Source organism: Impatiens glandulifera, chromosome 1, assembly GCF_907164915.1.
Source record: "Impatiens glandulifera chromosome 1, dImpGla2.1, whole genome shotgun sequence".
Taxonomy (NCBI): Eukaryota; Viridiplantae; Streptophyta; class Magnoliopsida; order Ericales; family Balsaminaceae; genus Impatiens; species Impatiens glandulifera.
Window position 1 is genome coordinate 30,487,990 of NC_061862.1, and position 15,555 is coordinate 30,503,544.

A 15,555-nucleotide genomic window follows, 5' to 3' on the forward strand; every position below is an offset into this window, starting at 1 on the left:
CACTGGAAGACCAGACCGCCAGGTCTGAAGACTAGACCGCCAGGTCTGAATCACTGAACCTCTGCTCAACCAATCAGATTCAAGGAAATGAAATGTGACCGTTGGCACATTTCACCTATAAAAGAAGGAGCTGAAGAGGAATAAATGCGGGTTACAAGTTCTGAATTTTCTACAGCCTAAGTAAAAGATTGTGTTCTATCTCTAGAAAGCTTAAGCGCTTATTTGAAGTGTATTTTACAATTTCGGTTAAAATTGTACGTGTGTTATCGAGCAGGAAATAAGTCTCGATCGGATTGTGTTTGTATTCCTTAGTGAATATCCTTTTCGCGATTTCGAGAGGAAGAGGTGACGTAGGAGTTTTATCTTCGAACATCCATAAAAACCTATCTTGTTATTTACTCTCCGCCTCCTTTATTTTCTAACCGATCTGCACTAACCTACTAATACCGCCCCAACCGATTCAACATTACCCAAACCGAATTATTAAGCTCCAAAACCGACCCAACAATCTCCAAACCTGTCCTATTCAAATCCGGTTCTGCCTATCTCGTGTGTATGATGCTTCAACCTGAAACAAACCACTTCCGTGCTTGAACTCTGTTCAAGGGTTTGTGACAGTTTGTGTAGTATTGAAACCATGGTATTAATCTCTAACCGGATTAATTACCACCCTTTGAGTGAGACGCGATAACCGGCCAACCCCGGTCCCCCAGCTGCGATCTAGATCCTAACAATTGGTATTAGAGCAGTTAGTTTCAATACTCAAGCAAGCATGTAGTTCGATAGGCCCCCAATGCTAGAAGGTGACGATTTTGCCAATTGGAAGGCACGCATGCACCTGCATTTAATCACCATGGATGACGAGATGCAGTTCATCATAGCCGAAGGACCGATAATAATTGATAAAGACAGAAAGGATTGGACAGCTGACGATAGGAGAAGAAACAACCTGGATAACCATGCCAGAAACCGCATCTCCAACAGTTTGGACAGAAACACGTATTGCAAGGTCCGAGATTACAAAACAACAAAGGAAACATGGCAAGTAGTGATTCAGATTCATGAGGGAAATGAAAGAACCAAGGAAAACAAGATAATGGTGGCTACTCAGAAGTTTGAAAACATCAAGATGAGACCGGGAGAAACAATGAGAGAATACAGTGACCGGTTCACAGGTGTGATAGACGAGCTAGCAACTCTTGGCAAGATGTATGACAACAAGGAAGTCATCATGAAAGCATTAAGATCTCTTCCAAGTGCATGGGACATAAAGACAATGGTGATGAGGGAATCAATCTGCCTAAGCAAGATGAAGCTACACGATGTATTCGAAGATCTTAAGGCATATGAGTTTGAAATGAGATCTAGGACTGAAGAAGAAGTCTCAGCCTCAACCTCAACCAGAGCATTGATCACATCCACAGAACCTGTTGTTCCTACACCGATCAGAACCGCTGAACAGTTCACCGAGGATGCCATGACAATGCTTGCACAAAAATTTGGCAGATTCATGAAGAGAAGCCAACCGACAAATAACAACTATAACTATGGTGATAAATCTAATGTAAGATGTTATAACTGCAATTGTTTGGGACATTTCAAGTGGAAATGCAGAAAACCAAAGAGGGATGACCGGAAACCGGACAATCAGAATAACCGAAATAACTATCAACAAACCGGTGAAGGAAGTAAGGTTCAGAAAGCACAGATAGCCGATGATGGAGGAAGCTTATGGGCTCACAGTGACAGTGATGATGAACTCACATGCTTCATGGCAAACGAGGAACAGATATTTGACTCTCCTTGTGAAGAATTTACTATAGATGAGTTATATAATGCATTAAATGATATGGTAGCAGAGTATAAGAACCTATTAAGTTTATTACCCAATCAACTCAACCATAGAACCGACCTCATAGTACCTACCTTGACCGAACCAAAGACCATATAACCTGAAAACATCTTAGAAACAGAAGCAGCAATTGAACTACCCTCTGAGACCGAACAACTCAAGGAGCCAGTTCAAGAGCTGACCGAAGAGGAAAATGCTCGAATCCAGTATCGAATGGCCGCATGGAAAAGATCTAGTGAAATGGTAAGCAAAATGTGTAGTTATAAAAGACACCCTACTTGCATGTTTGGTCTAGGATACAAAAACAATAGATCCAAAAACCAAAAACACTTCGACAAAATGAGGCTCACAAAGGATAATCTTCCCTTTCGAAGTTTTGTCAGAAGTTCCTTAACCGTTGACGAGGAATTAAGTGCCTATTATACGAAAGACAAACTAACCTATGTAGGTCCAACTGATTCTGAGAAGTGGCTTCACCCTGAGAAAAGGAAAGTCAACCGGTTCAAAAATAGGCAAGCCAACTCACAACTACATAGGACAAATCATAGATCATCCCCACATAAGGCCTTCTTAGGAAAGTAGAAAGACTCAAAACCGAGTGCAAGAAAATTAGTTAAGACATTAACCAGGAAAGCTGTCCGTTTTGTCTAAGTCTGGATACCTAAGGGACTAATCGCTTGTGGACCCAAGTAAATGTGGGTACCAAATAGTTGTAAATATGTACATTTTACAGGATATGAAGAAACGGCTAGGAAACTCTGAATGGTACTTGAATAGCAGTTGCTCCAGGCACATGACCGGAAACAACAATCTTCTAACCGACATCAGAATAGAAACCGGTGCATTAATCACCTTCGGTGACAACTCAAAAGGTAGAAATGTGGGCAAGGGTAAGATTGTCCATTGTAACTTGACAATTGATAATGTACTCTTAGTCGAAAACCTATGTTTTAACCTACTAAGCATCAGTCAAATGTGTGATGCTGGATACACTGTAGAATTTTTTAAACATGCATGCTTAGTTAAAAACTCTCAAGGCATCATACTGCTAACCGGAAATAGGTTAGGAAACATTTACAAGGTAGATTGAAAAAATAAAGTAGAATATCCTGTCTGCATGATAACTAAAACCGATCAAACCTGGCTGTGACATAAAAGACTAAACCACTTAAACATGAAAACCTTAAACTATATTCGCGGTAAAAAGTTAGTCGAAGGAGTTCCTGACATAGTGTTTAATAAGGATAATGTCTGTTCAGCATGTCAAATGGGTAAACAAACTAAGTCAACCTTTAAGAGTAAATGACACATTCAATCTAATCGATGCTTAGATCTTCTTCACATGGACCTATTTGGACCAATTAGAGTCGTCAACCTAGGAGGTATGCTCTACACTATGGTAGTTGTTGATGATTATTCTAGGTATACATGGGTAATATTCTTGCCATCCAAACGTGAAACCGCATCAAATTTGATCACACTACTTAAACGTTTGCAAAATGAAAACTCAACACGCATAAATAGCATTAGGAGTGATAGAGGAACCGAATTTATAAATAGTACTCTAAATACATTACTTGATGAATCCGGTATTAGACACGAGTTGTCTAGTGCTAGGACTCCTCAACAGAACGGCCTGGCCGAGTGAAGAAACCAAAATCTCAAGGAAGCCGCACGGTCCATGATAGCCGATTCGGGTATTGCCCAGAAATTCAGGGCTGAAGTTATCAACACTGCATGTCATACACAAAACCGGTCTCTGATCAACAAGGTTCACAACAAAACACCTTATGAGGTATACTTTGATAGGGTTCCTAACCTTAGGTATCTTAAGATTTTCGGTTGTAAATGCTACATTCACATAAATGGTAAAACCTATCTATCTGCTTTTGACGCAAAATCCGATGTTGGGATCATGTTAGGTTACTCAGCAGTTAGTAAAACATATAGAGTATATAACACTAGAACTTTAACCGTGGAGGAATCACTTCATGTTGTTTTCGATGAATCGGTTGAAAGCAACACGGCATCATGCTTTGATTTACACAACAGATTGGAAAATAACAATATCCATTCTGATAGTGAAGATGAGATTCCAGTTTTTAGACGGTTTGTCCATGACCAAATGGGTAATAATGAAACCCAGCCGGATCAAGCTGTCACACGGCAGGAAGCTGACACTTCGGTCCAAACCGAGGAAATTGGTCGGTCTGACACTCTTGTTCAGCCTACCGATATGTCTAGCCTTGATCAAGTAACGGTGATTTGGTAGACATCCCTGAACCGAATCTCAAAAGGAACACAAATCACCCTCCTGAGCTAATTATAGGTGACCCTTCAGAACTCGTTCGAACTAGGCGACAAATCCTGGAGGAATACTTTAATTCCGCTTTTATATCCCAGATTGAGCCGAAAAGAGTGGATGAAGCATTGTCAGATCCTGATTGGATCTTGGGAATGCAAGAAGAGTTAAACCAGTTTGAGAGTAATAAAGTCTGGTACCTAGTCCATAGACCGAAAGATCAACCGGTCATAGGAACAAGATGGGTATTTAGAAATAAACTCAATGAAGACGTTTTGGTCATGAGGAACAAAGCCACATTAGTGGCACAAGGATACAAACAGGAAGAAGGTATTGATTTTGAAGAATCATTTGCCCCTGTAGCTAGGATTGAAGCTATTAGGATTTTTATAGCTTTTGCTGCATTCAAAAATTTTAAAGTCTTTCAAATGGATGTTAAAAGTGCATTTTTGAATGGTGACTTACGTGAAAAAGTATATGTTGAACAACCACCCGGTTTCAAAAACGCTGAACTGCCCAACCATGTATACCGGTTAAACAAAGCACTATACGGTTTAAAGCAAGCTCTTAGAGCCTGGTATGACACACTAACCGCATCTCTACTAAAGCATGATTTTACCATCGGTTCGGTGGACAAAACATTGTTTAAATTTGAGAAAAAGGAATATATACTACTTGTTCAAATATATGTAGATGATATCATCTTCGGTTCAACCGATCCTAAGCTATGTAATAAATTCTCAACCCTGATGACTAACAAATTTGAAATGAGCATGATGGGAGAATTAAGCTTCTTCCTAGGTCTTCAGGTTAAGCAACTCGAAGAAGGAACTTTCATAAGCCAACCCAAATATACAAAGGAACTTCCAAAGAAATTTGGGATGGACACATGCTCCTCAGCCGCTACTCCAATGAGCTCATCGATCAAACTGGACAAGGATGATGACGGTCAAGCAATAGACCTGACTGCTTACAAAGGAATCATCGGTTCTCTCCTATACCTGACAGCAAGTAGACCGGATATACTATTTGCGGTCGGTGTGTATAGAAGATTCCAGGCTAATCCAAAACAGTCTCATTACATAGCCGCAAAGAGAATCTTGAAATACCTAAAGGGAACTCCTGAAGTCGGCCTGTGGTATCCAAAGGACTCATCTTTCAACCTCACGAGTTACTCAGATGCAGACTATGCAGGTTGCAAGGTTGATAGAAAAAGCACTAGAGGAACATGCCAATTCCTAGGTGATCGGCTTGTTTCATGGTACAGCAAGAAACAGATATTGGTGGCCACGTCAACCGCAGAAGCTAAATACTTGGCAGTAGGAAGTTGCTGTTCATAACTTCTCTGGATCCAACAACAATTGAAGGATTTCGGTATCACAGCCGAAGAGTCTCTAATTTTCTGTGATAACACAAGTGCCATAGCAATCACCTACAATCCGGTTCTACACTCTAGAACCAAGCACATCGACATAAGGCACCACTTCATTCGGGAACATGTCATGCTGAAGCATATCCGGCTGGAATACGTATCGATAGAACAACAAGTAGCTGATATCTTCACAAAGCCTCTACAGGAAGCTAAGTTCTCTCAATTCAGACTCACACTTAGTTTAACCGATATTAGTTAGATTATTCCTAAAAATGTTTAAAAAGGGAAATCGGTTCGAACAGACAAAACCGGTAGTTCCCCCTAATTTGTCGGATTCCAAATTCACTAAGGTATCTATGGAAGAACCTCTTTGTCTATAAGTTAGAGTAAACCGACCGGTTACTTAGTGCATGCACCAAATAACTGCATCGGGACGAATGACTGAAAACCAACCGGTTTGAAAGTAGTTTACTTCGGTCTATTTGGCCTCCAACCAAAAGTGGAATAATTATCTGTGTTTAAAAGTATTTGTTCTGAAAAACTGCCTTTTCAAAGTAAAACCGTCATACCTCAAAACACGTGAAGATACGATATCTTTCACCGTCCAGGCCTATGACTCACATCCTAGGTTGCAGACATGCTTATTTTTATGCAAAATACATTATCCTATGGTTAATAGACATCATTATCTGCGACACACTGGATAATAAGATCATCCCCCAACTAATATATAAGTTAGGCAAACCTTAAACAAAACAATCACAAGCTACAACTTATCCTCTTACTAAGACAAAATGTCTCAGTTTCCAAACATCCTTCAAGTGGATTTCGAATCTGCTCTAGGTACTGAGCATTACGATGTCTTCAAGATGATTAAGTCACTTGAAGACACCGGTCTCAAACACTTCCTAGATGACAAACATGTCATCTTTCCGGAAACAGTCCTGGAATTCTTCTATAATGCCAGGATTTTCCGAGGTACTCCTCACTTCGATACTCACATTTAGTCCAAGGTGGGAGGGACTATGTTCGACTTCACAGAAAGTGATTTTTCTAGATGCTTCGACCTTCCGAAGCAAGGACTCACTGACCTAAACGTTCCGGCTGAACTAAAGGCCGAAATAGCCTTAAGCTTTGCTCGGTTAAACCACCCGGTAAATGACCACGGTGCCAAATCATTGCTGAGAGCTGAGTACCAGCTTCTCAACGATGTCATCGGTCGAGGCATCCTGGGAAGGGACGTGAGCAACACTTACTATACCGCAGCTTTTAACATGATGTCTGCCATAACCACAGGTACGCCAGTCAACTGGTCAAGGGTGTTGTTCGATGTCCTAATCTGGATGATCGTCATTCGGGCAATCGGTCTCATTCCTCAAATAAGCTATCTACTTCTGGAACTTGGAGTTCCACTCTATCCGGGCGAAGGGTTGAACCAGGTCCAGGTAATCACCAAAGAGATCACTGACTCATTCTATGAGCGGTTTGAGAAAGCTTGGAAGAGGAAGAACCGCCACATCAATTCCAACGGTCACACCAACTCCAACGGACATTAAGTCACTCCTTCGTACAACCGGTCATTTTGATGTACGCACCGGTTGTATCTTTATCCAACTCTATTATGATCACTTCGGCTTAGTTTATGCTATCTTTCAGTTTTAATTATTCACCTTCCAATTTCATGTACTCTACCTCATTAATGATAATTAACTCTCAACTTCCAACTACATGAGTAATTACTACCCAACAAAGTTACTTATGAACTAGATTCCTTACCTCGAGCTTCGCAACCGGTCAAAAGTAACTCCTTCCCAAGGAGTTTTGGAAACATAAATATTCTCTTCATTAATAAGACAAAACTGAATTTTAACATTAAATACTGATATTTTCCCTCCAATTTCGGATCTATATAAGGAACCCCACCTTATCAACTTAACACATCTCAAAACAAAAATTCTTGAACTCTCTCTCTCCTGGCAAAGTTTGCAATCATGTCGAGCCGAACACTAAAGAACTTCTTGAGCATTGATTTCGACTCATGCTTGGAGTTTGATGATCTGGAAACCAAGGAGCTCATGTTTGAGTCACTCATTGGCACCGGTCTTCGTGATTTTCTCGAAGAATCCGGACCTATACTCTTTCCAGAGGTGCTGGAATTCTTTCACAATGCATATATATGTGACAATGAAATTGTCTCCACGGTGGGGAGGCACACCATCTCTCTGAGCGAATCCCAATTTACGGAAATGTTCAGTCTGCCCACAGAAGGGTTTTCCGATTTTCTGACCTGGGTGGGAAGCGCAGCTACCGAGTACTCGGTACTATTCTCCAGAACCGAGGTGCCGGTAGAAAACTACGGGCTAAAAACCCCCCTTCGCCACCATATCCAACTCCTCCACGAGATTGTCAACCGATCCATCATTTGCCAATCTCCAAATCAGCATTACTCCAAGAAGGTCTTCGACATGATGACCTACATTGTCAGCAACACCCCTATCAATTGGGCATCGGTCCTCTTCCAAAACCTGAGGACTATGGTCGAGACAAAGAAAGGTCTCGGCTACGCCCCCCACATCAGCGGTCTCATTATGGACCACAGTTCAGATTTTGGACCGTGTACACTAGCGAACCCATCAAATGTTCTCGATAAGGAATGGGTAGAGGAAAAGTTGTCTAAGATAGTTATTACATAAGTACCTTATTCTTAACCGATCAATGTATCGGTTTTTATCATGTACCTTTTCCTTTCTTTTCAATGAATATCTATTTTAGCTTGATAACCGGGTCAATAATTGCAAAATCAGAATATCCATCCATCTAACTAACCAGTTAACATCAATAAACTACTTTGTTGAAAAATCCGGTCAAAATCAAAAACCGCATCATCGCGGCTAATAATCCGCTTCTTGAATAAACGGTTAAAAAGAAGAACCGACTAATCACCGGTTACATAACCGTATTCAAAAGACCGCTCAAAATCTTCGGAGGGAAATTTCCCACCCATGGACTCCATCCTATAGATTCCCGCTCTTAAATCCCGCCTATGGTTTTCCCGCATTCGGTTTCCCGCCTATGGTTTCCCGCCTTCTGTTTGTCGCCCATAGTTTCCCGCCCATGGTTTCCCGCTCAATGCTCTTGGAGGGAAAATTCCCGCCTAATCATGATGGGACGGTTCGCGTCGGTTGGAATTCCAAACCGCAACTATAAATAGAGCCCTTAGTTATTTTATTTCATTCTCACGCGAATCGGCTTTCTCTCTCTAGTTTTCAGCTTCCTCAAACTCTCTCAAATCTCTATTCTCTTGTTCTCTCGGTTCGATCATCTGAAATGGGTCGCGATTCCGTGCTATTCAAACATATCATCCAAGTCGACTTTGAGGAAATCCGGGCAAACGGTTCGGCTCCGACAAAGCAGGTGTTATCTCGGATCTCCGAATCCGGCCTCGAATACTTCCTGGGCGGTCCATTTGTATTATACCAGGATGCGGTTAACGAATTTTTCCGAACCGCATTCATCACCGGAGTATCAATAATTGCAAACATCGGCGATCAGCAGCTCGAACTGACGGAGGAGTCTGTCGCTGAAATCCTACATCTACCATCCGAAGGGAGCAACTTCTCGGCGGCCTTAGATGAGTTGACATTCGAGGAAGCTTGCCAGATTCTTTCGGAAACCGAGGTTCCTATTGAGATCTCCGGAAAGAAATCATCTCTTCGACCGGAGTACCGACCACTGTGTGACATCTTCACAAAATTGGTCCAAGCAAGAGAGGGAAACTATGATAGTCTCACCCGGGTAAAAATCGAGATGCTTGCCGGTTTAGTCAACGGCATCAAAATAAACTAGGCTAAGGTAATCTTCAATAACCTATGTGAAATGGTGGATCCGACTTCCACCCGGTCATGTGGATACGCCATCCCACTTGGAAAAATCATGCGCCATTTCAACATCAACACCGGTCCTGGTGTTCTTCTTGCCTCAAGTAAAATCATAAAGTCCCATCAATTCAAGGACAGAAAAAGCAACAGGAAGGCCTCCGGTTCTACGGGTGGCCGAAAGAAGAAAGCAACCGGTAAGAAAGCAACTCCGGTAAGACAAAAATCCGGAAGCAAGAAAGATAGACAACCTACCGGATCGGCTGATCCGCGGTCCGACACCGCCAATGATGAAGATTCGGCGTCCAGTTCTGACCGAACCATTACACAAAATACCTGAGGAGATCAGTCCGGTAAGGGGAAAGGACCGACAGTCGAGGATCAATCGGTTAGTCATGATAACGCTGACACCGGCTTGGACAGGCTTGAGGAGGAAGACAACTGTGCTAATGATAACACCCGGAAAACGGCCGAGGATCTCGTGAGCAGAATAATGGACGAAATCAATCAGCAGGCTCGCGCGTCATCCGAAGTGTTCTATCAATGGATCCAAAACCGGCATCAGATACTCTACAAGCACATGTTACCGGACCTCACCATTAGTTAGAGATTCGAGAAATTGATGGAAATGGAGGAGGAGGTGCTCAGCCTCACAAAGGCTACAGGCGTCACAACCGCAATAGAACGAAACTCGATGGTCCAACCGCGTGCTCGGTTACAAAGGCTCACCGAGCACATTCAACGTCTAAAAGAAAAGCATACTCCGGGAACACCGAATTCTCAACTTCAACTTTTGGTGTTAGAATTGCTTAAGGTTAAGGAAAGGGCATTGACCGAGGAGGTGGCGCGGCTTGAAACGGAGCCCGATCACCAAGAAACGACGAACTCATCCAGATCCTCTACCGGGGATGTCGGCAGTCAGAATCCGACCGGTAAAGAGCTATCCTATCCTCCACCGGATCCGACTATCAACGTAACCGAAGTCAGGACAGAGACACCTCTCACCGACCATCGAGCATCTGCTCAAACCGGGGATTCGGAACCGGTCATAACGGAAGAGAGGGTCAAAACTCTCATTGAAGAATTTGTCAACGACGCGGTTCAGCCTTGGAAAAAAAGATAAAGGAAACCGCGATTAAAGCAGTCGAGATAGCCGAGACGACAAAGGATGATCTAAACAAGGCGGTCGATCGGATCACGTCGGTTGAAACGAATTACGGTAATACGGATCGACTGTACGACGGTCATCTGGACCGAACAAAGGCATTGGAGGATATAACTCTGAAGCTAGTGACCGACCTCAATTCGGTCAGCCAAGAGGTAGCTGAGATGGAACGGTCTCAAGAAACGACCGATCAAAAGTTGACAAAGGTCGATGAGGACTTGGCTCGTTCAATTGCCCAAGCCGGCTCAACACTTGACAGGGTAATCAACCTTGAAGAAAAGAATACAATCCTTGAAGAAAAGAACGCCAAGCTTGAAGCGGATCTCAAGGCGGTCACCGAACAGGTGGTAGAGTTAATAGCGGCTAAGCTGGCTACCGATAAGGCAATTGAGGAGACGAATGCTCTGGAGGCTCAGAAACTCCAAGATGCACTGGACGAGCAGACCCGGATACAGAAGGAAACGGCAGCGGCTGATGCGAACATAGCCGGCCATATGCAAAACCTAGCGGTCAATGCACCGACCATCGCAAAGTCCATAGCGGCTCAACAAGCCGAAGATGCTAACCGGCTAAGGGCCCAACAAGAAACGTATAACAAGTTCGCAAAGGCTCACAAGAAGTCTAAGGCGGTTGCTTCCCCTTCCGTTCCGGTCACACGTAAAAGGAAAGCTGCTTCGAGAAAGGCGCAAATCACCGGACTATTGGACAGAGTCACTGACACGATTGTTGACCCTCCACCCAACCCGGTTTTGTAAACCGAGGATGATTTCGAAGAAGAGCTCGAGCCACAACTCCAAAGACAGCGGTGTCTGAATGTGGTTCCAATCAGATCGATCGGTCAACCGTTCTCTCCTCACACCAGCACCTCAGGCGGTAGAGGATCCTCATCCAGGCCGGTTCAAGGGGACAAGGGAAATTCAGACGATGAACTGCTGGATCATTTCATGCCGTCCAGATCGAAGAAATAGGGGCTTCATTCACTATTTTTACTTATGTTTATTTCGGTTATATATATATATATAGTATCTTTTGCCTTAACGTACTTTTTCCATATATAAAGTGATTTTTGGAAACCGTCCTACATTTGAATTCTTACATAATTTTGAATATTTTAAATAAAATAATCAAAAAGGGAGAAATTGATAAGATAAAAGATAAAAATTTTCAAAATCTTTCTCAAAATTTTCCAAAATTTTTCGAAAAATTCTCCCAAGTTAGTTTCCAAAAATCCGGCCAAACAAACTCTTAAAATCGGCCTATATTTGCATTCTTACATTATTTTGAATATTTTAAATAAAATAATCAAAAAGGGAGAAATTGTTAGATAAAATTAGACCGGTTAAATAGAACTTAACAAAAACAAATTTCCTATGCAGGAACAGTTAAAAAACCTAACCGGTCAAACAACTCAACCGGTTAAGAAACTAAACCGGTCAAGCCCCCCCGAACAAGAAAGACAAGATCGGTCAAATAAGAAGGCCAGAATCATTGAACAGTCGATCAATCGGAAGATATGGAAAAACCGGAAGTCATCCGGTTAACATAAACAACCGACCAGTATAAAAAGACACTTCGGGTATCTGTTGAGAATGATACCGAAGGAACAGACTTAGTATTGCCATATTCATACAAGTCTGAGGACAGTCTGCAGGCTGCAGAAGACCGTCCTACAAGATCTTTCTACTTAAGGATAAATCAGAAAGGCAATCTTCCAAGTACAGACAACTGCCCAACTGACAGTTGCCATATTGAGTAAAAGACAAACCTAGCTGGTTTGACCTACACTGGAAGACCAGACCGCCAGGTCTGAAGACTAGACCGCCAGGTCTGAATCACTGAACCTCTGCTCAACCAATCAGATTCAAGGAAATGAAATGTGACCGTTGGCACATTTCACCTATAAAAGAAGGAGCTGAAGAGGAATAAATGCGGGTTACAAGTTCTGAATTTTCTACAGCCTAAGTAAAAGATTGTGTTCTATCTCTAGAAAGCTTAAGCGCTTATTTGAAGTGTATTCTACAATTTCAGTTAAAATTGTACGGGTGTTATCGAGCAAGAAATAAGTCTCGATCAAATTGTGTTTGTATTCCTTAGTGAATATCCTCTCGCGGTTTCGAGAGGAAGGGGTGACGTACGAGTTTTATCTCCGAACATCCATAAAAACCTGTCTTGTTATTTACTCTCCGCCTGCTTTATTTTCTAACCGATCTGCACTAACCTACTAATACCGCCCCAACCGATTCAACATTACCCAAACCGAATTATTAAGCTCCAAAACCGACCCTGCAATCTCCAAACCTGTCCTATTCAAATCCGGTTCTGCCTATCTCGTGTGTATGCTGCTTCAACCTGAAAAAAACCACTTCCGCGCTTGAACTCTGTTCAAGGGTTTGTGACAGTTTGTGTAGTATTGAAACCCCGGTATTAATCTCTAACCGGATTAATTACCACCCTTTGAGTGAGACGCGATAACCGGCCAACCCCGGTCCCCCAACCGCGATCTAGATCCTAACAAAACTTCTCTAAAAACAGGCCAAGTAAACTTAAGTCTTTCAAAATCCCGGCTAAGAATCACAAATTTTGAATATTTATTCTAAATAATAAAAAATGGAGAAATTGTTAGAAAAATCAAGATAGTTAATTTACTTAAACATCTAAAAAAACTTAATCAATCCTTAACCATATGTGCAAGAACAACTTCAACCAAATCGGCTGAACTCATCAACAGGATCAGCCAAACCAAAATACTCAAACTGATCTATCCCCTTGGTTAAGTAAAACCGGCTCAAACATACTCGAAGGTAAGCCGGATCGGCTCAAACTCAGGCTCGACTAAGAGATGCTAACCGAAAACGTTCGGTCAGCTCAACGCATTGAAGATCTTAAAACCAACGGGAAAATTATTCAAAGTTATGAATAATCTGAAGATGACGTAATGAATATATCTTGGAAATATGCAAAAGAAGGTTCTAAGATAAGGCATGCAGCAATCTAATGATTGCAGATTTTTACCCAAACTCACAAGTAACCTTCACGGTGCAGGCGGCCGCCCTCATGCATGGCTGCCACATGTATAAAAAGCAAAGCTAAGCTATTCTGACCGACTCGGCTACCCATGACCAATCAACTCAAGAGTGAGAAATATGACCGTTGTCATATCTCCTATATAAGAGGAAGCCAAGGGCAGTGATACACAATAGATCCAACGCGCGAGCTATCAACTCAGTTTTCACTTGATCAACCCTGAAAAGCATCTAAATTCATAAAGTTTCTTTGATGAAAGTGAAACAGTTGTAAACATTAAATATTCTGTAAAAAAGTGTATTACAATATTGTGTGAATATTGTAGAGTGTATATCGAGCAGTAAATAAGACTCGATCGTATTTTGGTGTGTAATATTCCATTAGTGAATATCCTTCTCACTATTTGAGAAGAAGGGGTGACGTAGGAGAGTTTACTCCGAACATCCATAAAAATATGTATTTTGTGTTCTTCATTTACTTTCTGTCACTAAGCTAAACGAACCGATTATTCCCCATCTCAACAGAACTGAATTCACTTCATTTAACCGATCTCCTCATACTCCCTTCTATTAACCGAATCGTGTATTGTTGCTTCAGGTTGAAACAAACACTTCCGCCCTTGAACTCGGTTCAAGAGTCTGTGACAACTTGTGTGATGTTAAGAACGGTTCTAATCTTTAACTGGATTAGTGCCAATTTGGTGTGTGTGTGTGTGTGTTATAAATGATTAACCGTTAGCCGGACCCAGGTCCCCTATCGGCTATCCTGATCCTAAAAAGTGGTATCAGAGTAGGAATCTTAACACTCAAGTAACTAGAAACGCTGGCAAACATGACTCACAATTAAAAACCCCTAATGCTGAACATTGAGGCATTTGTCGATTGGAAGGTTTAGATGTACCTACATTTGATCACTATGGATGATGAAATGAACTCCATCCTGAAAGAAGGTCCGATAATGATTGAGAAGGAGATCGGTGCATGGACGGCTGAAGATAGAAGGAGAAACAACCTGGACAACTATTGTAAGAGACACATCTTCAAATCTCTAGACAACAACACTTTCGGTAAAGTCAGAGATTGTCAGAGTGCAAAGAAAGCATGGGAAACTATCATTCAGCTCCATGAGGGAAACGAAAGGACAAAGGAAAATAAAATTTTGTTGGCAACTCAGAAGTATGAGAACATCATAATGAAGCCCGGAGAAAACATGAAGGAATTCAGTAATCGGTTCACTAGTGTGGTAAACGAGCTATATACACTTGGAAAAAGATACGATAATAGGGAAATAATCGTTAAGGCATTGAGATCTTTACCAAGTGTATGAGACATAAAGACCATGGTGATGCGAGAGTCAAGCAATCTCGGGAAATGAAACTACATGATGTATTTGAAGATCTGAAAGCGTACGAGTTTGAGATGAAGTATCGAATTGAAGATGAAGCTTCAACCTCAACTACAACTAGAGCTCTAATGACATCAGTGGAACAACCGACTCCTATATCAGCCGATCCGACACCAGTCAAGAATCCTAATCAGATCTGTGATGATGTGATGGCCATGCTTGCAAAGAAGTTCGGAAGATTCATGAAGAAGAATCAACCATCGAACAACCAAAACTACAACTATGATTATAGTGACAAATCCAATGTAAGATACTATAACCGTAACACTTTTGGTCATTTCAGGTCAGACTGCAGAAGACCGAGACGAGACGACCGAAAACCGGAAAACTATCAGAGGGTTGACAACCAACTAAACAATGAAGGAAAAGAATCTCAAAAAGCACTAATAGCTTCTGACGGTGGAAGTGAGTGGGCTTACTCTGACAGCGATGAAGACGGAGTCACTTGCCTCATGGCTAAGGAAGAAGAGGTACCCAACTTCCAAGAGGAATTAGATTTCTCAAGTGAAGAATTCACTAAAGAGGATCTGGTTAGTGCACTCAACGACATGGTTGCTGAGT

General features: G+C 41.9%; 1 protein-coding gene across 1 annotated transcript; it reads left to right on the forward strand.

The window, feature by feature from the left end:
* The first annotated feature begins 14,505 nt into the window (after positions 1 to 14,505).
* LOC124923317 lies at positions 14,506 to 14,916 on the forward strand. The gene has a single exon (XM_047463558.1). It carries the CDS (start codon positions 14,506 to 14,508, stop codon positions 14,914 to 14,916), a length of 411 nt encoding a protein of 136 aa, XP_047319514.1.
* The last annotated feature ends 639 nt before the right edge of the window (positions 14,917 to 15,555 follow it).

Excerpts from the sequence above, each read along its gene's own strand:
- LOC124923317 (XM_047463558.1), top strand. The coding sequence starts at position 14,506 with ATGGATGATGAAATGAACTCCATCCTGAAAGAAGGTCCGATAATGATT.